The 27,967-nt window shown below is 29.1% G+C and overlaps 2 protein-coding genes across 2 annotated transcripts in view; one reads left to right on the forward strand and one right to left on the reverse strand.

The window, feature by feature from the left end:
- Positions 1–17,254, reverse strand: part of Ndfip (Nedd4 family interacting protein) — a 49,831-nt gene extending 32,577 nt beyond the window's left edge. The window contains exons 1-2 of the mRNA XM_075378672.1: positions 17,097–17,254; positions 1,125–1,385 (exon numbers count right to left, since the gene is read on the reverse strand). Coding sequence (XP_075234787.1) covers positions 1,125–1,385; positions 17,097–17,123 — 288 coding nt within the window. The 5' untranslated portion in view covers positions 17,124–17,254. The remainder of the gene's footprint in view (positions 1–1,124; positions 1,386–17,096) is intronic.
- A 339-nt stretch (positions 17,255–17,593) lies between these two features.
- On the forward strand, positions 17,594–27,898 carry LOC142332103 (nudC domain-containing protein 2-like). The gene is made up of 3 exons (XM_075378325.1): positions 17,594–17,856; positions 23,042–23,260; positions 27,363–27,898. Exons 1-3 carry the CDS (start codon positions 17,665–17,667, stop codon positions 27,483–27,485), a joined length of 534 nt encoding a protein of 177 aa, XP_075234440.1. The 5' UTR covers positions 17,594–17,664; the 3' UTR covers positions 27,486–27,898.
- Positions 27,899–27,967: the final 69 nt, after the last annotated feature.

Below are 27,967 nucleotides of genomic sequence, written 5' to 3' on the forward strand. Positions count from 1 at the left end.
CTTTTTGTGTTTAAATCTATGTGCTGTCTTTTTGAGTACGTTTACTTTTTCCAACTTGATGGATAAAAGAGTAGTAGATTGCACCTCACTTTCCAATTAAGTAATTTTTTTATTTTTTGTGAAGAACATGTAATGATAAAAAATGACCCAATGCCAAAAACTACTAAAAATATCAACAGTTGATCTAAGATAACTTTAGATAAGCTGTTAACGGACTTCCTTGAAGATTACCAAGGAACATAAAAGAAAATATCCCAAAATACTTGGAATCGGGCAACATCAGACTGGATTTTGAAAAACAATGAGTTGAAAAGAAAACTTTTGGACTGATTATTACTACTAATAAAGTTTTTGAACTATAATTGAAATAGTAGTTAAATATATTGAGTATCAGCCTCCTTGTGACCCAGAAAATAATAATGAACACAATCAAAGATCAGGCAAATGACCTCTGCCGATAATTACTGAAGAATCATCATGATAATTACACTTTCAAGTGGAAAAGTTATGACAGCATCCAATTATTTAGTTATAATTATTATTACAAAATACTGAAAATAATATTGTGTAGAATAAATACATTTTTTTTTTTTTGACTAAAACTGACTAGGGTTGCTCAGATGAGCCAATCACTTTGGATGATAATGCACAACCACAATTAGAGAAAATTATAACAAATTTGATGAATAAAGGAAATTGTTTTCTCATACACCATAAAGATTACACATTAAGTCTACCAGAGAAAGACTTGTTACTAAAATTAAAAACGCCTAAGTGCAGACAGTGTTTCCTTTTTAGGGTGGGAAACATTTTCTACAGCAGTTATCTGGTGTATGTAAAGTTTGAATGAAAGGAATAAGAAATTTTTCAAAATGTAGGAAAACTATGATACTCGCTGGAAGAATTGTTCAGAGATGTTGCACAAAATAAAATATATGTGAGCATAAAAGACAGTGCATTATTTATTAAATATCCTTTACAATTACTATTCTCAACTAACCACTTTGCATCCTCAAATACATTTACAATAATCTTGTCTGCTTTTTTAAAATAAAATAAAATAAAATATTAAAGCACAATTAATCTATCAAAGAGTTCATAAATAAAAAAAAATGGAAACTTACCATGAGATGCTGCAAATGACTAGGTTGTCGAAAAGCAGCTTGGTCTAAACCACCAACATTTTGTAACCCTGTCATTACTACATGTGAAGGCTGTGAAGGAGGCGGAGGTGGTGGTGGTGGTGCAGAAATATTACACTGATTTAATGGAGTAATTACTGGTGTAATAACAGTGTTATTACCACCAGTTACAGTAATATCAATACATGGTGATATATTCTCTGGTGGTAACATCACTGTTAATGTAGTACCAGTAGTGCCAGACTGAAAACAAAACAATTGAAAAAGTTATTAAATTATTTAATAAGTTTTAAAAAAATATTTAAGTTTTAAATATTTAAACTACAGAGTGGTGCACGAAATGATCAAACATTTGGTTTTGTGAAAAAATATTTATTTAAATCACAATACAGAATAGTAAAATATGTGTTTACTATACCGGTTATCATAAAAGAATGGTGCGGTTTCAGTAATTCATAGGAAGATTGTAGGGAAATTTCTAGATGTTATATTGGTATCCCTGAAAGCCTCCAACCCAAAAGTTTGTTTATTAGCTCTTGTAACCACAATCTCAGTTCTTGTATTATTGCTGCGGTGAGTTTAGTGAGTTACTATGTTCTCGGATAAAGACAAAGCCAAGTGTATTTTATTGATGGCTGAATTAAAATCCATAATTTTAGTTCAACGTGCGTTTAGACGTGAATTCGGAAGAGATCCACCACACAAAAATAACATAACACGTTGGTTCAAACAATTCAAAAAAACTGGATCGGTTAAGAAACAGAAATCAACCGCCAGACAAAGTGTACCAGACGAAACGGTTGAACTAATTAGACAATCGGCAATTAGAAGTCCTGGCCCCCGTCAAAGCGTCGAATACGGTATTCCAAAATCCAACAGTTCACAAAGTTTTACATAAAAAACTGAAATTACACGCTTATAAAATCCAGATACTGCAGGAATTGAAACCCGATGATGGTGTAAAACGTTACAATTTCGCTGTTGAAATGTTGGGACAGAATAAGTGAAAACGAATCATTTTTAGACGATATAATTTTTACAGACAAATCTACATTCCATGTAAATGGATGCGTTAACAGACACAATTCACGAATATGGGGCTCTGAAAACCCACACGCAATTATTGAGAAACAACGCGATTAGCGTAAAGTTAATGTTAATGGCCTTTCTTCTTTACTGAAAAAACAATTAATGGAGTTGTGTATCTTGACATGTTAACCGATTATTGCTTTATTCAGCCGGATGAACTCAAAAACATTCATCGACTTCATTTCCAACAAGATGGTGCTCCCCCAAACTTCAATGCATTGGTCACGGAAGCTTTGAACGAAAAATTTGGAGATCGATGGATAGGTCGACAAGGACCCATACTTTGGCCTCCAAGGAGCCCAGACCTGACACCTTGCGATTTTTTCTTGTGGGGGTACATCAAAAGCGTTGTTTATACACAAAAAATTCGCAACCTAAATCGCTTAAAAAACAGAATTAATGAAGCAACAACAACCATTAACGAAGAAATATTAACTAATGTTTGGAGAGAAGTTGAGTATCGTTTGGACATTTGTTGAGCGACTAAGGGCGCACATATTGAAATTTATTAATTATGTTTAAAAATGTTTGAGACGACAAATTTGAAAAATAAAAAACATAAACTGTAAGTAATTCTGTTTTAATTTAAACCATGTTCAAAACCGCACCATTCTTTTATGATAACTCTATATACCTGGAGATTGTGTTCTGCTTATCACATGTTCAATATGACCTCTTCAATATCACACCCAGGTACTTCTTCAACATGAACTCCTATGTTGTTAAAAACTCAATGACACATAACCTCGGTTATCTCGTTGCTGGCCTCAATGATCAGCATTTGCAGTTCCATCACTGTACGAGGATGCTTAGGGAAAAAATGTTCTATTAGAAATCCCCAAAGAAAATAATCTCACAGATTCAAAACAGGACTGTTTGAGGGCCAGTTCTGTTCACATGCAAAACATAAAGAAATCTGTTTGAAATGACATCTGCATTAAAACTTTCATGCAGAAGTATAAAACAATATTTGTTTTGTTGTGTGTGGTCTGGCTCCATACTGCATGAACCACTCTTTTCTAATTGAAACCATTTTGCAAGAAGCTGAGGAACAAAATTATTACACAGCATGTTTAGATAACATTTAGTGTTCACAGTCTGTTCAAAAAAGAATTGCCCTCTTACCCCATGACTTGAGATAGTGGCCCATACCGTAATTCTTGGATGCACCTTTTCATGAAGCGCATGTAGATTTTCAAAAGCCCAAAAATGTACAATTTGTTTATTAACAACCCTGCCTAGGTGAAAATGTGCTTTCTCTGAAAACCAAACATTGTTCAACAACATGTCTTGGTTCACAGGCCATTCAGTGAATACCATTCTATAATGTTTGTTGTCGACTGTTAATTTTGGCAACACTGTTATTTTGTATGAATTCAAAAGCAAATCAGTTTTTAAAATTTGTTGCACAGATTGCCTAGAAATTCCAAGTTGTGCTGCTGCTTTTCTTGTTGATTTACCCGGACTTCTCAGCAATGCTGCTCTGACAGCTTCAACATTCTGTTGAGAATGAACATTGGCAGGCTGTTCGCGCTTACTCTCAAATACTGAACCATCACTATTCAATTTTTCATAAAATCTACATATTGCTTTAAATGAGGCCGACCACAGAGTTTGAAAATGTACATGAAACCATCTTTGTGTAAGCAAAGCACCATACGTTTTGTTTCATTAAAATACTTTACGCGCTGTACAACAGTCAGTCTTTCTTTGTCAGCCATCTGGAACAATATACAAACGATGCACTCAGAAAGAGAAGAAATTAATATTCATGAACTTTTGTCATTTCTGCCAATATAAAACACACTAATAATTAACCTAAACAATTATTGCCAAAACGAATGTTGGATATTTCGTGCACCACCCTGTATGAAAAATGTGCTGGTAAACATATATCTAGTCAATTATTATTTTTAAATGGATTTGAATAATGATGTATTTGTGCTTAATAAGGCACAACCTGGACAAGAGTCTGAGATGAAGAAATAAATGTAAGAAATAAATGAAATGAAGAAATAAATCAATAACGTAGAACAATAACTACACGACTTCAGGGTTTTTATGATTTTTTTTGTATACAAAATTCCTGTAATTCTATCATCTAGAGAATTGCGATTCTCCAACTGGCAGAAATTACAATATGCCTAATTTTACTTAATAATTATTCTTGTAGTAATATTCTGAGTCACTGACTAAACCAAGTTTTCTAATCAAATAGTTGTGATCTGGCAAATGAAATGTAGCAGATGTAATTTTAATTTGGTATTTCTTTTATCAAAATAGGATAAACTGTTCTTGAGATATTAGCAATTTTGTAGTTATATAATCAAGCAAGTCATGTAATTTTTTATACAAAGCGTAATCTATAAAACCATAATGTTTCTAAATTACTTTTTAAAAAAACTGAAGTAAAAGCATATTACTTCAATCTGTCTGATATTTATAGTTAGTAGTAGATTAAATACGAAAAAAAAACTGGAAGATAATCAAAACCTGGTCTAATATATAATCCACGCAGATTATGCATAAACAACAAATTTTGAAAGTTTCAACAAAACTTACAGAATTAACTTATTTTAGCAAAACATAGCAATATATATACAAATAAAATCTTAGTTATGTATATTATTATTGTATATTTTCATTTGAAATATTTATGAATGGGCCTTCTCCATCTTTAGGAAAAAAATGAATTTTTTTTTTGTAATTTTCTTATTGAAGATAAAAACCAACATAATAAAAATTAAATTTACTCCCTTTTTGCTGAAAAGGTTTCATAACTTACACTTCAAGATGCATTTTAGCAAAAAGCTTTAACTAGAAAAACCTGAAACACGTCTAAGAATTTTTTATATTTGTTCTGAATGGATGGAGAAATTCCTTTCCATTATTCATTAACTAAGGATGCAATTTAGATAAAAAATTCAAGCAATAAAAATTAAAAAAACATGGATTTTATTTAAAGCTTTTAGAATCTTATTTAAATTTCAAATAATTCCCTCTTTAATTTATTTACTTGCTGACGATTAAATAAAAAAAAAATAATAAAATTAATGAAAAAGAATCAAGTGAAATGTAAAATGACTTGCATATAAAATATTTTTGAAATTGTAACTTAGTATTCCCTTTTAGATAATAAATAAGAGATGGAATAAAAAAAAAATCAGGTAGGCCTATTTCATTTTGTGCACAATAAAAGCATCAAAAGAGATTATTCACTTAAAACTGTGACTATTTTTTTGTTTTTACTGCATAATTACATTATGAGTAAATAAAACAAAGAAACACAAACAATTTTCATGTACTTGACATACACTGATTTTTTTGTTTTTACTATATATTAGACATTTAATCAAATATTTTCATTATTGTGAAATTTATTTTCATTTTCCTTGTAAATTACCTTTAGTTATTTGCAGGAAAAATAAAGACTAAAATTTTAGAGACAGTTAAATAACAGGAAGGGAAGAGGGGAATTACACACTTGTACAATAACTCATTTTGATGTGTAATATTTATTTGTCATGCAATGACAAATAATTCTCAGAAATATCATATCATGAGTGGAATGTTTTTATATAACTTTATATACTCTGCTGGAATATTATTATTCTAATTTAGATCACATTTAATGTTTACAAAAAAAAAAGTATATATATATATATATATATATATATATATGTATAATACACAGTGATTCAGAAGGAAAGGGATATTTTGGAAACTGATTCCAGAACTTGAAATAAGGAAAAATATTCATACAAAGATAGATATCTGAAAATGCTTTCTTATTAAGTTATGGCTAGTGAAAAATTTCACCCGGACTTTAGTTCAAATAGTGAAATGAGGTCATACTGAAATTTTTAAGGTATTATATAAGGGGTAAAGTTGATGATTTTTTGATCTGAAAAATTGAATATAACAGGTCCCAGAACTAGTTTTCATGATATCCAATGTAAAACAGAAAAATTCAGCGATGATTATTAAGAAATCTAAAAGATATATTACAGTTTGGAACTATTTGTCCAGGATACCTATGTTGATATTCTTCCACCGCAGCTAGAGGGAGCATTTTCATCACAAAAATCATATCAGCATACTCTGCATGAATGAAGGGCATTTGTCAAAACAAAGAATTCAATATGAAATTTCACTTTTTTAAATTCAGATTCAATTGCAAAAATAGAGGTACAGTTTAGAATATATTAAACCGCAAAACACCACATACATAATTTGGTTCTTAAAAATAATTTAATACAATCAGAATTATGTCAAATATAACTAAACCGCCAAATGTTTATTATTAACAAAACCACAACTTTACAATAAGTATTATTCAAATTAATTTTTAAGCATATAGTTAGTGTTAGTATATAGCACAGTATAGTATATTCATTGACAATTTCATATACAGTAAACATAACATGATAATTAACAGCAAAATCACTAATGATTTACTATTACATAGAGTTGTGTGGAAAGTTCTCGACATGTCAAAGAAAACAAAACATTTTTCAGAAATTTATTTTTATTCTTCAAAAAGTAATCAATTTGATACATTTAGACAAACAACTTTCCAACTCTATAATAACCTCACAACGTGATCTCCAAATCTACAAAATATAAGTGAGCGATTGTCTCAGGTTTGATCTCATAACTTTAAGTGAATCTTGGTCTAACAAGTTATATTTCTAGATATGGGAAGAGGAAGTAATCTTTGAGAGCCAAATGTGGTACATGTGGGAGCACTTTGGAGCACAGGACATGGAGTTTTCATCAACAATTTAAGATGTGCATGCAGGGGCATTATTTTGGTAAAAGAGCACTTTCTTTTTAATCAGAAAAGCACCCTTCAATTAGACCAGTAGCAAAGAGTAACACTTCCTGGAGATGGTCTTGAAAGAGGTAGTCTATGAACTGCACCACCAGAATCCCAAAAAAGACCAAAGCCATGACTTTTCCTGCTGAAAGAACAGCGTTCACTTTCTTTGTAGCACTTTAGTTGGCTCCCATCCACTATTTGGTCTCAGGCGTGTAATGGTAAAACCATGCTTTCATCTACCTCAATGAATCTCAATGGCATAGTACTTGAATAAGTCAAAATACCCTCGAGAAGTTCAGCTGAATGCGTTTTTGGTTGACTATTAACAAACATGGTACCCATTGAGCGGAAAAGTTTTTCATAAAACTTGAACTTAAAGTGGAATCTAATTCTTTCTGTATGCTTGTCAGGGTTAAACCTTTTAAAATGAAGCGCTTTATAACAGGTAGAAATTCAATTTTATCCATTTTTTTTCTTACAAAGAAGTTTGTTTGCTACAAGCAAACAAAGCAACTAAATCCATGCATCTGAAACTTCACAGCATGTTATCTAAAGGATCATAACTGACAAATAGTGATTTTGGTCATCTCTACGTCAGGCAAGGAACTTTCAGAATCACTTGTTAAAAGACCACAATCTGGGTCAAAAATAGACAGTTAAATCATTTTTTGGCATTTATAACTACATATCATGTAGACTAATATTTAATACATATAAGATTTTAACTTATCTAAGCTTTACTTTTATAAATGAGCTATTTCTGCTACTTCTGAATAATATGTGGTGGTGTGGGGAGATTGTGATAAACAGACAAGTGTATTTTAAATAAACAACCTACTTAAAAGATATTCTGTACAATTTATTTAAAATAAAATGGGATGACAACAAAGAGTGTGTCGTGGACAGGAGTGGAGAGATTGAGAGTGATATAAGAAGAATTAGTAAAGCCTTTGGATCATTCAGTATGTTGAGTAAGATGTGGGTCAATCAAACAAGTTTTCTGAAAAGAATAAAATATGTGGTTTCAACTCATTGTCATAAGTATGTTGTTGCAACATTCTGGAAGTTGAGTAGAACTATCACAAAAAATCTTCAAGTACGTGTCAATAAGTGCTTGAGGAAAATATTGGGTGTGAGATGGCCTGACTTCATAACAAAAGAAGAGTTATGGCACCAGTCTAACCAAGAATTAATAAAAGTATAAATCAAAAGAAGGAAGTAGCAGTGGGTCCACCATACTATTTGGAAGGACACCGGTGAAGTGGCTAGGGTAGTCCTTGACCGGACTCCTGCTGGTAGAAAAAGAGTTGATAGGTACAGTAATACTTGAAGGAGGACACTGATGGATGGGTTGAGGGAGAGAGGAAGGATGTAGAAGGAGATCAAGCAGGAGGCCAACAAGGTCAGATGGAGAGGAATAGTGGAGGGCCTATGCTCTAGGAGGATCAACGGGATTAATATGAAGGAAAAATAGGATAAAAAATCTTGTTAGAGAATATCAAAATATTAATCTATTGATGAGCTAAAAAATAAAATTCCCTCCATATTTTTAATGTACAGAGACAAATAATTTGAATTAATGACTTCTACAATTTTATATTTTTTGTACCATTTTATTAAATTACTCGGTATCTTCACTCAGTTTGCTTAATAATAATTTTACTTATCAATGTAACTTTAAAAAATGGGCAATTTGAATCTAATAAACTTAAGAATTCAATGAAATAAAAAATTTGGAAACTCAGGTTATCAAAGTAATAAAAATTAAAATTCTTTTTAGAAAAGTTTTCAATCAAAAGAATATTAAACAATGGTTATTCCTCCCTAAAATTTTGTTCAAATGCAAGGATATGTTATTTGACTGGATCAATGTTCATGCTAACTTAATCTTTAAAAAGATATGTTTTTTACATTTAACCAGTATAAGAGGCATACATTTATGTTGTGGTAAGCAATCTGAAAAGGAGGTTTATATGGTTTAGATGCTTTTGAATTTAGTTCATGTCTTCTATTGGAAATGCTACCTTCTCAAATAACAACAGTTGTATGTACCTTTTACTTTATTTTTTATTCCAATATTAAAACCCCTGCTAAGAAATGCTAGTTTTATAGTGCTCTGTAAGTACTATTCATTTGTAATTTTTTACACTTTTATCGTAATATATATATATACACACAAACACAACTTTCCAGACAAATATATCTATAACAGCTATATAGAAGGGAAAAAATATGGTGGTCATGCCAAAGTCATGTATTTGTTTTTTTTTTTGCAAATCTTTGTTTTAGGGTCCTACTAGTTCATCTAGACCAAACATATGTATGTCACACTGCTTTTGGCCTTGACTGACTGAACCAATTTTTTCAAATTTTGTTCAAGTATTTCTATATATAGGGCCTTTGATCATTTAATTTTAATTTTTAAACTCATTAAGGAGGTGGGGGATGAAGCGAAATAATCAATTTTATTTTTCTACAGAGGCATTTTAGAGAAAACTTTACTAAAGCAAATTTGTTACTCAATTTTCACATATAAATAATAAAAAAGGTGGTTTTTAAACAACTCAACCACCACCTCTTAAAATTGAAATATATGTTTTTTTGTTCTTTTCCTCTATCTACTTTCAGTTTAAATAGTTTACAAATATTTTTTGAAAGTTTATACTTCAGAAATGTCTACAATTTTTTAAAATTGTAGATCCTGAACTTAAAATGCAGAAAAGGTTTTTCAAAATTTTCTTTTTCTTATTTTATCCTCTGAAACCATCCTCTGTGAACCAATCACATTCAAATTTTAATTGAAGCTAGCACATTCTATTATCTTATTGTCTACAAAATGTAATAAAAGTATCTTTAACCAGTTTTGAATTATTATTAGATTTATAAAATAAATTATCTTAAGATTTATACAATATATAAACACAGGACAGGATTTTAAAAGGTGTTACTAAATATATATTTGTTAAGAATTCATTAATATTTTTATAAAGCTTCAAACTCGAGTGCACACACTTTCTGCAGCGATAGGAGTTTTAAATTAATCCATTCATGTCACATTATTAAAAAATAAAAAAAATTAAAAACGGAGATTAAGAGGAGAACTGAAGGGGCATACATTAATCAATAATGATATATAGAGCACAAATGTGGGAAATTAATGAGTAAGCAAAAATTAAGGATAGTTGAGATGGATTTTCAAGAGTAGATTCTCTTGATTGGAGCATTTTCTGAATGAAGTTATAAAAAAATTGTGAATGAATGACTGATTCAGTCTTTGTGTCGCTAATCAAAAAGGCTTCTTTGGTATTGGTGTATAAGCTGGATCGAAGATAACAGACTGGCTAGAAGATGGATGAACAGATTGGAGACAAAATGAGGAAGAAATGATTGCATAGAGATGAATAAGAGTATAGAAGCACTGGAATATAGAAAGCAGCAAATGACAAACTTAGGTGTTTTAATACTGCAAAAAATCATTTTAATTAGAAAGTAATAAAAATTCTAATTGCAAGATAACGTTTGCTCAATGTTAAAGACATGCTTAATATAACACAAAAGCTAGCTCAGACAAAGGTAAAATTTTCATAACATTCACTTTCACGAAGTTTGTTAGAACTTTGTCGGCAAGTCTATCTTTTTTGGTTTTGTTTATTTTTAACCTACGGTTCCACTGTTAGGTATTGCTTCAGAGGATGAGTTGAATGATTTGTAGCGTGTGTGAAAATGCCATGCCTGACCAGGATTCGAACCTGGGACCTCAGTAAGAGTTCGCACACGGTGAAGTCAACAATGTTTACAGTTCTAAACAGGACCTTACAAAAAGTGAAATGAAAATGGGAATAAAAAATAAGCATGAAAACATTATATTTCAGTTCAATTAGATCTGTAATAAAGAATACTTTCAAAAATACCAAAATATCAAATTTTGTTAGACAACCTTTTTTTTCCATTTTATGAACTGCAGGCCTCAAATATGTCATTTTATTCATTTCTTTAATGTGAATTTACAAATCGTGCCACTAGATAGTAGTAGTTGATAGTATTAAGTAGCGTACAAAAACTTGATAATGTACTTGAAATAATAAAATTTAAAGGAAAATATGTTACAGCTTGTTTTAATAGTAAATGCTATTATGAAAATGAAAGTATGAAGATGAAAAAATTTTTTTTTTAATTCCCATCACTTCTTTAAAAACAAATTTTAAGTATTAGCTTACAACAGATTATTCTATGTAGTTTTATTAAAAAAAGAATAAATAAAACAGAAATAAATTCAATTGATGATCGAATTTAACAATAAAAATCGAGGGTTGCACTTATAAAGTGATAAGTGCAATATTATATCACTGATCTTCGATTCATGAAGGTCATTATACTAGTTTTATTAAAAAGGAAAAATATGGAATGAAGTGAATGATATGATTATCAACAAAAAAAATTTGCCGTGAAATTCAAAAAATGTAATAAATTTTAATAATAAATCTATAAGATAAAAATCAGTAATTCACAAAAAAAAATAAAAGAATAATCTAACAAAATGTAATGATATAAAAAAATAAATTACAATGAAATTTTAAGCCATATGGTGAGTGTCTCGCAGATAAAATTTCTTCCACTCAAAAATCAAAAATTTCTGTAATATAAATAAATCTATTTTTAACAAAACGATACTGATATCAAAAAAGTAAGACACTATATTTCTATTATCAAAATCTGTTATTAATTTAGAATATTCTTTAAAAAAAAAATACATGTTAAATACATGCAATAGACAATAGATAATAAACGATGCTTAATTAAGCTTTCCATGCAAAAATAGAAAAATTTTTCAAAACTCTAACCAGCCCGATTTCATTTATTAAATAATAACTAATCATAAGAATTGTATTATTTCTGTAAATGATATGTATTATTCGTTGTTTAATAAATGAAACTGGGCCGGTAAGAGTTTTGTAACAAATTTTTCTATATTTTGTATGTAACGCTTAAAAATAGTTTATTATCTATTATTGCATATCTATTACATATATTTAACTGTATTTTTATTAAACAAAATTTTAAATTAATAACAGATTTTGATAATAGACATGTAGTGTCTTACCTTTTTTGATATCAGTATCATTTTGTTGAAAACAGTTTTATTTAAATTACAGAAATTTTTATTTTTTGAACAGAAGAAATGATATCTGTGAGACTCTCACCGTACGGTTTACAATTTCATTGTAATTTTTTTGGAGAATAAAGGTACTGCAGTCAATTTTTAAAACAATATAGTGCATATAAAACTTCAAAACAGCATATAAAGTTCTCCTAATTATTATGTTTTCAGCATTTCAATTCATAATGATTATGGTCGTACTTGAACATTCACTATTTATTTATGAATATCAGAACAATACATAAAATAAGAAACCCATTAATATAAAATAAACTTTCAAGTCACTTGAGTAGACACCAAATATAAATCAGCAATTATATGATCAGGTCAAATTTATAAAAAAATAATACAGAAAAAATGATTTAATTTGAAAATCATTTTAATCTGTAAATTTATTCATGGTAAGTGAAATGAATGATCATTTTATTAATAATACATACCAATTATAGGCAAATTACTGTTAAGAAACTAAATGTAATTTTCTTTCAAAATGATCTGATTCACCCAGGGTCAGATTAACAAATTGACAAATGTATAGGGACTATAATTTGGAGGGGTGTGGCTTCAGTATAAAAAATAAATTAACTAAAAAAAAAAAAATTTTTGTTTATCCTTAATATAGAATATTATGTTATTATTTTTATATAATACAAAGAAGTCATCATAATAATTGACAAATAAAATCAAATCAGTGACACTGGCAGATCCAAGGGGTGGGTCATGCCTTTTTCTATGAGGTCAATATAGAGTACTTTTTAAAAAATAAAAGATAAATAATATTTTTGAAATTTAAAAAGTGCAAAAAACATTCTTTTATTCTTTTTAAAATCAAACAAAAATATGAGAAGGTAGTCTTTTTGTTTGAAGTTGTCTGCAACTTATATAAGTGGGTCCCAAATTTAAATTTTTACTTGGACCTGGTAGAGCCTTAATCTGGTACTGAATTCATTAAGTTTAAAATTTGAGGATGGGGATACGAAATTAACAATTTGCAGGGAATAAAAAAAGTCATACTCAACTGGGATTCAAGCCTAGAAAATTCTGGATGAAAGGGAAGATGTTACCACTCCAAAATGGACATCAACATTAATCTACTAGTATCTTTCCAAAAAAAAAAAAAAAAAAAAGATGTAATCATATTATATTACAACCACTTTTATTGCATTTTTACTTAACGGTAATTGAATGGGCTTTTTTTTCTAATTTTAGCTAAATCTGTAGAATACTTTACTACATTACTGTACAACATGTAAAATTTTTTGTTTGTTTTAGAATTATACAATTTGAAAATAATTTAGTTTTTAGATAAAAAAGAATAAATGATTTGTAATTACTGTGCTAAAAATCTGGGAGGTAAAATATGACTACAGATACAAGTTTCTCCAAATCTGTGTTAAATGCATGGATCAAATTCTTCAATATACATGCATATTTATCATCAAGTTTTAACTAATTAAATATATTATTTAAAGAAAAAATAAAAACAATTTTCTTATTTGTAAAGATCATTTGCGAATATTATTCATAAGTTTTGGATGAAAATTAAACTAGATACAAAGTGAAAAACAAATATGTCTCCAAATTACACATTGTCAACCATCTGTATGGTAACTACACCTCTGCCAACATGTTTTTTCATGTTTGCTTTCAAATGATTACATCAGCAATCTATAATACAGTATTTAATTTTACTATAGGGATTAATTTAAAAAATCTATTTCTGTTGTTGTTCCAATACAGTTTTTAACAATATAGACGCATCTCATAGTTCTACTTTTAAAGTAAATGTCAGAATACTTCATTTTTGTTAGTTTATTTTATTTAAAAAAGAAAATCATTATGTTAATGATACTTCATTAATATTGCCACAGTGGCAATAATATGGTAACAAAAATTTTTTTTCTTTCACATGATATCTAGTGATTAATTCTTTAACATAAAGATTATATTTTTACTTTAAATTTTATTTAATAGGGAAACATTTTCCATTTACAAATGTAAAATGAAAAAAAAAAAAAATTAATATTAACATAATATGAAAAGGCTCTAATGACCACAAACCTGACTAGATAGGGACCAAAAAATTGAGTTAAGGTAATAAATTTTTTTCTTGTGGAAGTTAATTAAAAGAACCAAATAAAGAAAGTCTGTGATCTGCAATCTAAACCAATATAAATTTTATAAAGAAAATGATGTAAAACTTTTTTTTATTTTTATTGTTAGTAAGTATTTTATTTATTTTAACATTCATAATATATTAGTTATAAGAAAATGGTGGATTAAAATTTAATACAGTTCAACACAGAAATTAGTTTCTAACTACATTTTTTCAGTAGTAATATCTGGGAACTGCATAAAAATTGCAAAAACAATTAGGTTAGAATAAATCTATAATACTGAAATAAAAATAATTATAATAATAATAAAATAAAAATTATAATCTAAGCCACCAGCTCAACAATAATGGTGACGAAATTGAACGAAGTGTTTTTTTAATTACCATAATGAAATATTCTTTTATAAAAACTCTTTATTATGCTACACTATGATTTCATTTACAGGCTATACATTTTATATAATTACTTACAGTCATTTTATTAAATGTTTGCATACCTCACCTTCAATACTTTGTTTTTAAATAGTGGAATATATTTTTCAACTGTTTATGGTTTAAAAAGTTTAAAAACCTAAAAATGTAGTTCAGAATAAAAACAAATAAAAAACTATCTATAGTATTTTATGTAGTAGTATATTATAATAATACCCTTAATATCTTTTAATATTTTTAATTTTTTTTATCATTATGGGTATTATGTTAATATTATTTTTATCATACCATATATTTTTCATCATATATGGGTCAATCCATCTGAAGTGACCCAAGATGGTTGCTTACCAATTAAAAAAAATAAAAATAAACTTACCCACTTGTTTCCTATATGGCTCAGGGCCTTAAAACTATTTTTTTTAAATTTGTTATTTAAGCAGTTTACCTGTGCTGGCCATTTTTGTTATGGTGCGCACAGCTAGTTTTGTGATTGTCAGGGTTTACGGAAAAAATCAACTAAAAATTAAAAAATTATTGGTTCTGGAAGGATGAAACAAAAAGCAATTTATTCATATTTTCTCAGGTTAAAAGTTGGTGCAGTGGTTTATTTATCTATCTCTTCTTTCTATAAGACAATTATCAATAAAGTTGAACTCGAAAAATGGTGAAATTTCACTTTGGTAATCTTTTTCTTTTTCTCATAGAAAGAAGAGAGAGAGATAAATAAACCACTGGGCCAATCTTTTACCTTGAGAAAATCTGAATAAATTGTTTTTTGTTTCATCCTTCCAGGACCAATAGTTTTTTAGTTACAATTTTTTCCAAAAACCCTTACAATCACAAAAATTGGTGTGTGCACCATAACAAAAATGGCCACCACAGGTAAACTACTTAAATAAAAATTACAAGAAAAATAGTGTTAAGGTCCAGGTCCTGAGACATGTAGGAAACTAGTGTGGGTAAGTTAATATTTTTTTTTTTTGAATCGTTCAAGCAACCAGCTTATGTGTTTTTGAGAGTGAATGTGTGTGTGATGGGTACATTTTACTATATTATTTTGTATCAAAATAATATACATTTTAGTTATGCAAAATGTTAGATGATGGTACTTATCAATTATATGGGACCCCTACTGAAGTTAGTTCTTGGATGGTGCCACTGAAATGCTATATTGAAATAAGAATATAAATAAATAAAATTTAACCAAACTTAACCTATGCTCACTTTGCTCGCTAGTCAAGGTTAGCAAGCCTAGGTTAATCTGGTTAAATTTTATTTCAATAGAGCGTTTCAGTGGCACCATTTAAGAATTAACTAACTAACTAACTACAGTAGGGGTCCCGCATAACCGATAAGTACCTAGATAATTAATAGCTTAGTGTTTTGTGATGTTTTTGCAGGATGAATTATCAGTTATTAAATTATTAATGTATGGATACTTTAAAATTTGGCTTATATTTTTAATTAATAACACATTTTTTAATAGACAAAAACTAATATAGTAATAAAAGGGAAGCTTAGATAAAAATTAATGTAAAAATATAAATACATTACTTCTATTAGCAGAAAAATAATTTCTACTAGAGGTGAAATGAAAAATAAAACTCTTCAGATTTCCTAAATAATATTAACAAAGCATAAATTATTCTGTAATTCAGATGTAATTAAGGTTATTTTGTTTAGAGATATAACACACCATAAATTTAATCATTTGAAGTAGTTTTGTATTTAGAATAGAATATAAAAGATTATTACACTAAATAAATTCAAATGATATAAGAAAAAATACGTGTTTTACCAGTTAGGTCTACAAAATTTAACTTGATTATACAATAACTTTTATAAGATAAGTAAATTAGTCACTGTGTACAATAATTATATTTACTGAAAAACCTATTCTATCTGAGATGTTAACTATAGAACTCATTTTTATTTATTACTGTACCATCAAATTAAAATTTTCAACAAAACACAAAAACTAGTATGACCTACAGAATATTGAAAAACATCTTCAGGGGATTTAAGATACATTTTCTGCATTACAATTAAGTTCACTGATAAAAAGTAATAAAATCTTTAAGCACTGTATAAAGATAAATGCAGATATATATGGTTTAACTGAGTAAAAACAACAACGATCTGGACTCAACTGGTCAAGTAACATAAAACCAATGCTGTAATTACATAAAGTTAAACTAACATAAATGATTATAAGACTAAATTTAAGTAAATGTATAAAAATCTAACGAATTACGACATGAAGGTAAACATTACGTTCGTTAAAACTAGAGGTAGATTAATCATAGCATATTTAATTTTATTAAAAATGCAACTTACAATATCATATGGTGTATTTCTTTCCATAATCTAATGATAACAAATAATTTAGAAATTATTGTAGAAAACAGCACAAAATGATAAAATAAAGTTTTATTTCATACAAATTTTCACAGCCGATAACACGATAAAAACACTAGGTAAAATGCTACACTGTCAGTTTTACCAGCTGATCAGAGACTGGAAAAGGTTTTCTAATGTAACAAAAAGTTAGTAATATTGATTATTAAAGATTTATATATTTTTAATTTTAGTATAAAATGAATTTCAGTATACATTTTAATTCATTTATCAGATATATTGCGTATAATCTGATTTAAGCTATGTATTATAAAAACATTTTTAATAAAAAGACTTTATGAGCAACAGAACTCTAGAGTTACCTTTATTTACACAAAATATTGAACAAATAATTTTTAAATTGCAAAATATTTTAGAAAACTTGTTGGAATTTCCGAATTTTTATATTGGCTATTCTGAACCATAAATTCTAACCTAACTAATCTAATATACGTTATTTATTAGGTTATGTTTAATTAAACAGTGAAGTGAATTTTGTTTCTGAACCATGTCACTGAGTCACTTTGATGAAAAAAGTGGAGTTATACTTTGTCATACATCATGGGGTTCATGGTGGCAAACAGTTCATGATGTTCACATAGAAGTTTTATTACAATCAAATATAAAATCAAAAGACATTAAGGTTAAAATTTCGCCGAATTTTCTAGAGTGTTCCGTATTGAATAATACTGTTATTAAGGTAATTTTTTTTTTTTTTTTAATTGAGAGTTTTAATTTATGTTAAAGATGTTACTTGAAGCAGTTCAGAACAAATTTCCATGATATAGAAATTGGCTTAAGGTGATTGGGGTCCTTAACATGAATTATGTAGAGTGATATTTAATAAATTAAACGTTCTAGCTTATAACTGAATTTATATTCTTTAAATTCTTTGCCCCACTCAAAAAAAAAAAAAATAAGTTGTTACTTAAAAAAAAGCACTTGTAATCCATCAAAAAAACCTGATGGCAGAATGTTTTCACTCATTTCAGCAAAGTACATTTTCGGAAGAAATTAAAATATTTTAATACAACAAAGGTTTTATTTATAAATTAATTGTATATTTAATAAATATGTGGCTACATTTTCTTTTTTAATTAATTACCAATCCACTTAAAAGATATTTCTCCCAGTTATTATTTTTTTTTAATTTTATCACCAGAGTGATAACATTCCCAGTAAAAGTTATGTTGAAAGAGAGATCAGATGAAATGGGGGAGAGAACAACACTCATTAGTGTTTCAGTTTCGTGGAAGGTAGTGTATCATATATAGGTAAAATTTGGATGGGTTATCTTGGTTCAAAGTTTTTGTTTAAAGAGTATAACCTGCAAGAAAGTTGCGTATATAACATACAGAACTTGTAAATCATTGTAACATGCTCCATTGTCATGTAACAAGATATCTTATTATTTGTTAACATAAAATAAATATTAATATTAAATAAATATTGTTAATATTTTCTTTTACACAAATCATATTAATCACCAGATAATGTTTTAAATAATAATAAAATTAATTTTTTCAGTTATTGTTTAAAATGTACTACTAATTTGTACTCTTGTTATTTTCTTCAATGTTGCCAAATTTGTTATTATTTCAAAATCCAGTATTAGTTTGCTTATTAAATTTGAACTAAGACATAGAATGATTTTTAAAATCGTTCATGAGCAAGTACCAATATTAACAAATTTTATAATAGTGGATTAATACTATACCTAAGGAGATTATAGATTGTTCATAAGGATAATTATTCATAATAAATTTGACATTTTTAATCTTGAGAAATGGACTATTTTATAAATTTTTACCAAATAAAATATTAACATTCAAATGTAATAAATGTCATGAACTAAAGAACAAGTTATTACCCGTTTAGAATTTAGAATCAAAAAAAAGGTACTGTAAGAAATAGTTTTTTCTGGAGTTGCTGAATTACAAAATAGTAATGAAATATATCAGTGAAACGTTGTAATTTTTTTTAAATTTATAACTTCGTTAAGCATGTATTAAATATTTTTTTCCACAGAAATTTATTCAGTTATATAAGTTTTACAACAATAAATCTGCATAATATTCTTGAACATTAAACAAATTGTTGCATTTTATAAATTTTTTTCATAACATCAACTGAGCATACAATAAATCTGCATAATATTCTTGAACATTAAACAAATTGTTGCATTTTATACATTTTTTTCATAACATCAACTGAGCATTTATTTCATAAATTTGTTAATATTAAGGCGACCAATTATCCTCCTTTAGGAAGGACAGTCCTTCTTTTGCAAGTTCTGTCTTTCCTTGAAAAGTATCCATCTACATGTCCTCCTTTAAAATATTTGAAGATTTATCTGTAAATTTCTATATTCGATGCTGAGCTGATCTGTTGTGTGTGATGTGATGTATGTGTATTGTTAGAAGTGATATATTTTATATAGTGTATATTCTTAGAAGATGGTACATTGACAAAAAATATTCATCCATTGGAAAAGTACTCATTTAAATAATAATTAATAGGCATGTAAGCATAATTACAATATAAAATGCCACTAATATTTCATTATGCATTTATCATATTATATTCTGCATTCTGTATTATTGTTGCAATGAATAAAATATTTTTTTTATTTATAATATTTTTTCTTCAATTTATTTGTGTCTTCCATTTCATTGTAAAAAGTTGGCCACCTTATCAATATGTAACTGCTTTTGTAATTAATATAAAAAATAGTGAATATTTCATTTTTTTCTGTACAATATTGTACACTCTTAAATTTTCATGTTAGATTTTATCAAAATTTCTTGGTTAGGGTATATTTATATTTATTTATTCACAACCTACCAAAGGTAGGTCCAATTATTTCACATGATAATAAAAATTATAATGCATAAATTAGAGATGTATTACTCTGCCATCAAACTTAACAAAACAAAAAAGATAAAAATAAAAATAAAAACTTTTTTTTGTTTTCCACAGGGGGAGGAAAAAGCTCTCCAGCCAATGCCAGGCCCGCTCTGATGGCAGTTCAGGGCTCTTGCCTGCTAAAAATCCTCCTCCTCAAGTCACGCAGGGGCCAGAAATAATTTCTATGGCATGTACTTGGCCCCCGTGTGATCGTTTGGGCTCTCTTCTATCCGATTCAAAACAACCATGTGGTGTTCCCTTGGGGCAATTGACAGATGGTGACTTTGGAAAGCCCCCTCTGCCCACCCTCATGATCATTCATCTTTGGACTCCATACCTTGGTTCATCATTGATCCATATTCTGTCAAATTCTCTCCTCATGAGCCTCTTCACGTATCATGGTGGAGACCACTGCCAATATTTCATCCCACTTGTCCTTGCTGCTAAACATTACTCTTATTATATTGCTCGCGTCCACTATTCCTTGTTCCACCAGTTTGACTCTCAAATATCGCCATCTTGGACAGAAAAACACCACATGTTCCGCGGTGTCATGTTCCCACCAATCATGAAATTGGTTGGTGATGCTCCTACCCTTCCGTTGTAAGTATCTACGAAAACACCCATGGCCAGACACGAATTGGGTAAACTCAAAGTTTGTGTCTCCATGGCTCCTCTCTGCCCAACTTCTGACATTCCCGATGAACTTGTATGTCCATATACCCATGGTTATATCGTTACCCGTGGGTGTCGTTTGCCAACTTCTGTTCCACTCTGCATACAGCTCATCTACTGCTGATGACCTCCTGTCTCTGCCATTCACAATGAGGATCATCCTAGCTTGCAAATCCATCAAAGGAATCACCGATGCTGCCTCTGTGCTTATGTTTCTGTATCCTGTAATTATCTGGTGGTTAAATCTGCGTTGCAGCTTCATTAGTCGACTCACACTTTGAGCTTTGGAAAGAATTCCCCACCAAATCTGTACCCTCTATAAAACCACTGACTGAGCATGTTTGATTCCTGTCCAGCCACACCCAGATATTTTTTGGTTGTACTGGGGTAGATTATAGTATCACCTACACAAAAACGGATAGGACTCAGCCTCTGTTGGCCTGACATCATCACCACCTCCATCTTTTCCTTCTCAAGGCAAAGACCATTAGTGGACAACCATCTTTGTACTACGCTGACCGCTCCCTCTCTGGCAGTCTTCAGTTTTTCCTACTAACACCAGGGTCAAATTGTCAGCATATGCCATCAGTGTGGCACCCTCGGATATCTGTGATTTCATCCTATACATGGAGATGTGTAGGATGTACTCTCTGAACGCCATTACCTCAATGTTATGGCTGATAGTATTCTTTAAAGTTTCTGCTTGTTTCGCCCTAACTTGGATTTGGACTTCGTCCTCAGTACCCTTCCTCACCAATAGTACATTTGCCACGTGGTTGCCAACTTTCCTTAACCATTTTAAATAACTCTGTGAAACTACGTCCTTCCGCCCTAATTGCCATAGTGCATGAGGACTCCTCCTGCCTCACCACCTTGCCACCTGCCACCTTGTGCAGGTATAATAGCTGTTCTTTTCCTTGCACTCAAGTAGTCTTTTTAATATTGTGCCAGGCCTACCAGCCGGAGCCACATAGGGCGCCTCGATTCCCATTTCAGTTTTTATTTGAAAAATAAAAATTTACTGTGATACAAATTAATTCCACATATGTTCTCTAGTTCAATGTCAAAGATTTAAACAAAATATAAAACAATATATAAATAAAGAACAAAGTATACCCAATAAATTTTATACAAAATAGAATCTACCCAATCTGCAATGCCCTCTGAGAGGCTCAAGGAAAAACTACAACAAACATATACATAATGCACATATTAATTATTTAGTTGAAGAGGCCACTATTATGGATATCTTAAATCTCTATTATCGGGAAAAAATCGGCATCAGAATGAGAACTGATATTATTATATAAACACTTCATAAAAGATACGGGAGAATTCAGGGCATAATTGATTCTGTAAGTTCTATTGTAAAATAAATGTCACAATCTTGAATTACTTATTGCAGTATTTAAATAGATACTTTTTATCACTCTCAAAGCAAAATGCAACTCGGATAAAGTAAGGCGGCAGCTCTTTGTCTTAGTTTAAGAGAGTTGATATCAAAAAAAGGGAATCCTGATACAGCATTTGAATATATAAAAATTATAAAATAAATAATGGAATGAAGAAATTTTTTCTTTATCTTTTTAACGTAATATAAGAACACTAGGTAACTGATGGGTGGTAACGTAGATACAACCAAGGAAGATCAATTTTATTGCAGATATGTTTCTAAACTGTCTACAATTTCTAACAATTAGAATTTTAGTGTCTTATAATAAGAATTATTTATAAATTATTAATTTATATGTAATACAATATTACTATATTATTGGTTTTTAATTGATTGAAATTGAAAAATGAGATTACTCTGGTGTATAAATCAACTCCTTCATTTTTGTAACAATGACTTTATTACATAAGCTTGAAAATTGTTCATAGAAATCTATACGATAATTTTATACTATATAAAAGTTGTGCCTAATGAGATTGAAATATTTTCAGTGGAAGTTTAATTTGCTACTACACCAGCATATAGAAAAGTGGAGTAATAATTTTTAATTATACCTTTGGTTATAAAACCACAAATTTTATGATAGTTTATGGTATGACATAATAATTTCTGAATTTTCTATTTCCTGATTGTAATTTTTCTTTTTCCACTATTTTTATTATATGGTAAACTTAAAATATTTGTTATTTTTATTTCACTCATATTCTATATTTGGACCTTCTGACATTGATGAAATTGTTACCATTGTTGTGGAAAATATTGCTCAATGCTGCTGTAAGTAAGTAAGTGTGGATTTTTGTTGTTATTTTTATTAAAGTTAATTTTGATTTTTTTTCTTTTCATTTTTTAGGGTAAACCATTTAGTACAATAAGAGAAGATGATTCGTTATGGACAATAGAAGATGGAGAGGGTGGTCAGCGTGTTTTAAGTGTAGTATTGACTAAAGCAGATTATGTTGGTAAGGAAAAAATATGGGAAGCTTTAATGGCTGATCGTAGTTATCAACCTGATCCATTGACGTTCCATGAAATGAGAAAAAAGATTGATTTAGAAAAATTTCAAATTGAGGTAAATTTTAATAATCACTGTAGTGTATGTATTTAAGTATAGTTGTAAATAACAGAATGCAAGGATGTTGGGGGATATATATATCCCTCTATTAATTGCACAACCTGGACAACAGTACTTTGCTGCTGCGTCTTTCTTATTATTGGGTGGTTTTTTAAAATTATTTAATGGCAGTTTTATATATATTTGTTTTGTTTTAGGATGGAATTGGGGATTGTATTCCCATCCTTTAGCCATGATGTGTTCAGAATTTTTTTAAATTTTACACTATTGTATGGTGCATTATCCATAACAGTAACACTATTCGACAGAATTAATATCATAATCATGTTAAACCAGTTTTTAAAAAAATTACCATTCATATCTTTATGGTAATCACCCTTTTTGTTGGATTTGAAAACTAATAATGTACTGTTAAAAAATGCATCTTCATTTCCTACATGACCTACAATCAACTATTTTCCTTTGTTACTTGTCGATTTTATTGTCTTTATTCATTTTCAAAGACAATAAACTAATAAATTTGTCATACCAAACATCAAATTTTATTGACTTTCAGTCAGTGAAGTTGACTATGGCAGTTTAAGTACCAGTGTAAAATCAGCAAGTAACAAAGGAAAATGGTATATTGTAGGTCATGTAGAAAATGAAGATGGATTTGTTAACTGTGCATTATTAGTTAACTTTATAAAGTGCTTCTACTAGTTTAATTTCTAAAGTAGGGTATCTTTCGTGAAATTTATTGAAAACATTAAGAACTATTTTCTTTACTCCGATTCCTAATATTTTACTTCTATGTTTAATTATATGGCAAGAAAGAAGGACTCTTGGCCATAGTTATTAAATTAAATGACACTTAAAAACACTTATAAAGAAAAACTTAGATAACACTGTAATAAAGTAAATAAGTCATAAATTTCAGTATGATACTTACTCATTCTCTCCCTCCATGAATCATGAGACCTTGCCGATAGTGAGAAGGCTTGAGTGCTCAGTGATACAGAGTAGCTGGATTGAAGGTGCAACCATATTGGAGAGGTATCTGTTGAGAGCCAGACCAAGGAATGATTCTTGAAAGAGGACAGTAGTTCTTTCAGTAGTTAGGGTGTAAGTCAGGAAACGGCTATATCAACATCACTAAGTCTTCTGAGTACTGCACAGCTGAAAGCAATGGAAAACTATAGCTGGTTTTTTTCAAAGAAAATTTAGCTTTCTACATTTTCATGTAACCAAGATGGAGGCGCCTTCCCTGGTAAGATATTTTGGAGGTAAACTAGTCCTCCATTCAGATCTCCGCGTGCAAACTATTAAGGAAGGGGTCACCAGAAAATTAAAATAAAATTCTACGAGTCAGAGCATGGAATGTAATAAGTATAAAAAAGGTTGGTAGGTTAGAAAATTTAAGAGGGAAATGGATAGGTTAAATGTAGATGTAGTAGGAATTAGCGAGGTCATTGGGAAGAGGAAAATGACTTTTGGTAAGGTGATTTTAGAAAAATTAACTCTGCTTCAAATAAAGGGCGAGTAGGAATAGTTTTCATATTGAACAGGAAGATAGGAAAGAGAGTAGAGTATTTCAAAATGCATAGCGATAGAGTCATTGTAATAAGGATAAAATCAAAATGTAAGCCGTCAACGATTGGTAACATCTGTATGCCTACAAGTTCCCATGATGATGATGAGGTAAAGTGTGTGCGCGGAGAAATTGATGAAGCAATTAAACACATAAAAGGGGATGAAAATTTAATAATAGTTGGAGATTGGAATGCAAGCAGTGGAAAAGGCAAAGAAGGAAATGTTGTGGGTAAATATGGGCTGGGCAAAAAAAAAATGAAAGAGGGGACTGACTTACAGAGTTCTTCATGAAGTATATTTAGTAATTACTAATACCCAATTTAAAAATCATAATAGAAGAATATAGACATGGAAAAAGCCACAATGTAAGGTATCAGATAGATTATATCGTGGTTGAACAAAGAGAAATCAACTGTCTACTGCAAAGCTAATTCTGGAGCAGACATTGATAGTGATCATAATTTAGTGATAATGAAATGTAGATTGGGGTAGATTGAAGAAAAGGTGTCCGATGAATCGGTAGAATTTGGAGAAGCTTGAGGAAGAGGAGGTAAAGAAGATTTTTGAGGAAGACATTGCAAGAGGTCTGAGTAAATACGATAAGGTGGAAAATATAGAAGAAAAATGGAAGAATGCTAAAAACGAGATTCTTAAGTCAGTAGAAACAAACTTAGGCAGAACAAAGAGAACTGGTAGAAAACCTTGGATATCGGAGGAAATATTATTGTAGCTGGTGGATGAACGTAGAAAGTACATTTTGAAATGTGGTGTTATAGGATAATTTTAAAAATCAGATCAGTGGATAAAGTCACAAATGAAGAGGTGTTGCGGCAAATTGATTTGGCAAAGAAGCATTTGGAAAAATACAGTTAAAAGAAGAAACAGACATATAGGCCATGTATTATCCTGGAATAATCACTTTAATATTGGAGGAGCAGGTAGATGGGAAATATTGTGCAGGCAGGCAACATTTGGAATATGTAAAACAAATTGTTAGGGATGTAGGATGTAGGGGGTATACTGAAATGAAATGACGCACTAGAAAGGGAATCTTGGAGAGGTCTTTCATAAGACCAAGTAATCACTTTTAAAATAGTGTCAGAAAACTATAAATAGCTATGAAGTGTAACTGTTGTTTATATAACATCATACGTGATATGTACGGAATTGCAATTGAGATACTTTCACTAACATACAGAGCATTTGTTTACTCTACACATCAAGTAGCAAGTAATATAAATATCATAAAATTAGGAAACTGAAATTAGTATAAATGTTTTAATAATATTGTATTGTTTACATTGCTGTAGACTTAACATATTTATAATTACATAATAATACTAATAATGTGATAATCTGAGATTAATAACAGATGTAAGTAATGATTCATGTTCTAATCGTGTGGTAGCTATTTGTAAAAGTGGTATGTCATTTTGTCCACTTAGTAGATTGCATCAACTCATTGAAGGTTGTCATATGTGTGTTGTGTATTTACATATCGCATTTGTAGATTGTTTAATTCAGGCTTCAAGATAAAGTAGACAGAATATAGTTACTGAGGGGTCCCTTCACCAGAGGGAGTCACATGTATGACTGTTATTGGCCTTGTTAGGCCAGTAGTTGTAAGAGTTGCAAATCAAGGTGTGAAGGCAAAAATCAGTAATTTTTAATGAACTGTTTGGAAGTTTTAAATGTATAAATATAATAAAATATATATTTAAAAAAAAAAAATATTAGAAGTTGTTATCACACTGATTATATAGGGTTTCCCAAAATGAACTGATATTTTTAATTTTCGACCATTTTTTTCACGGTAAAACCAGAGTAGAGATTTTTATATATTGTTATCAGCAAACATTGTGGTTCAATTGTGCAAAAGTGCATACTTGAAAAACACGTAGAAATTATAAAAATAACAATTTAATTAGTTTTCAAAAAATATCATCTTTAGAAATGAGGCATGTTTTCTTCTTACTGGTTTTGTCAATAAACAAAATTGTCAAATTTGGGGATTGGAAAATCTAAAAAAGACTGAAGAACTTCCTATGCATCTTCAAAAAAATAATAGTATTTATAATAAATTGTGAAAAAACTATAAATTTCATATTTGATTATTATTATTTTATTTGAATTTAACAATTATTAACCTAACAAACAAATTTTGTTTAAAACTAGAAAAAAATAAAAATAAGTTTATTTTAATTTTCATCTTGTTTTTTACAATTCATAGATATTTACACTTTTTTTGTTTTTCTTGTTTCATTTTTTATAATTATCAGGTAGTGACAAGTAGATAATTGAATTATACATGTATAATAAGAAGGTATAAACATAAAAATTTTTTTAAAATATTTATTACTAAGGAAAGGATTAAATTTTGAATGCCAGGATTATTCAGAAACACCAATGGTAGCTGTATTTAAAAATACATTCATTTGTATTCAAATTATGTTAATATTTTATCATATAGAAACTATTTTTATATTTAATTTATTGATTTATATATTTTTTTAAATTTCTGTTATAGAATCCTGGAATGGATTTTAGTAAAGCCAAATTACAAAAATGTTATGATACAATACCTGGATATCCTCCTTCTGAAAGTTTGGAACTTCAAGACAAATCTGAAGCTGAACAACAACAGTCGTAAACTTTTATTAACATGAAGCAGTGTGTATAATTAACGTGTGGATATTAATAAAAATCTGATTTAATTTAAACAGTGAGTTTTTACGACGATAAGAAATTTTAACTGGTCTTTTCATTTGTTATTGATCAGCTTTAATAATGAGAATAAGAAATGAATTTAAGTGCGATTTAAGTATTAATTTTTAGTTATTATTTAAAAAAAAGATCCTTTATTTCTTTTTTATTTATATTAATGAATTTTTTTTGTATGATTTTATATTTATCTAATTTGCTCTTATTTTTACTTACGGTTATATAGAAGTAGAATATGCTGAGTTAGTTATGTAAAATATTAATTTGCTTGTAATTATATTTTATAAAAAAAAAGAAAGAGAAAAAGGAGAATAAATAATTAAGAAAAGTAACTGTTTTCATTGTTTTTATATAACATTAAGTTGTATGTGTATGGTAAATTTTATTTCAATTGATATTGTATGTAAGATT

The sequence above is a fragment of the Lycorma delicatula genome, chromosome 11, assembly GCF_047948215.1.
Source record: "Lycorma delicatula isolate Av1 chromosome 11, ASM4794821v1, whole genome shotgun sequence".
NCBI lineage: Eukaryota > Metazoa > Arthropoda > Insecta > Hemiptera > Fulgoridae > Lycorma > Lycorma delicatula.

Bases quoted from the DNA above. Each gene is read 5' to 3' on its own strand.
- LOC142332103 (XM_075378325.1), top strand. From the start codon at position 17,665: ATGTCACTGAGTCACTTTGATGAAAAAAGTGGAGTTATACTTTGTCAT. The intron at 17,857-23,041 runs GTAATTTTTTTT...TTCATTTTTTAG, and splicing joins TGAATAATACTGTTATTAAG to GGTAAACCATTTAGTACAAT. The intron at 23,261-27,362 runs GTAAATTTTAAT...TTTCTGTTATAG, and splicing joins TAGAAAAATTTCAAATTGAG to AATCCTGGAATGGATTTTAG.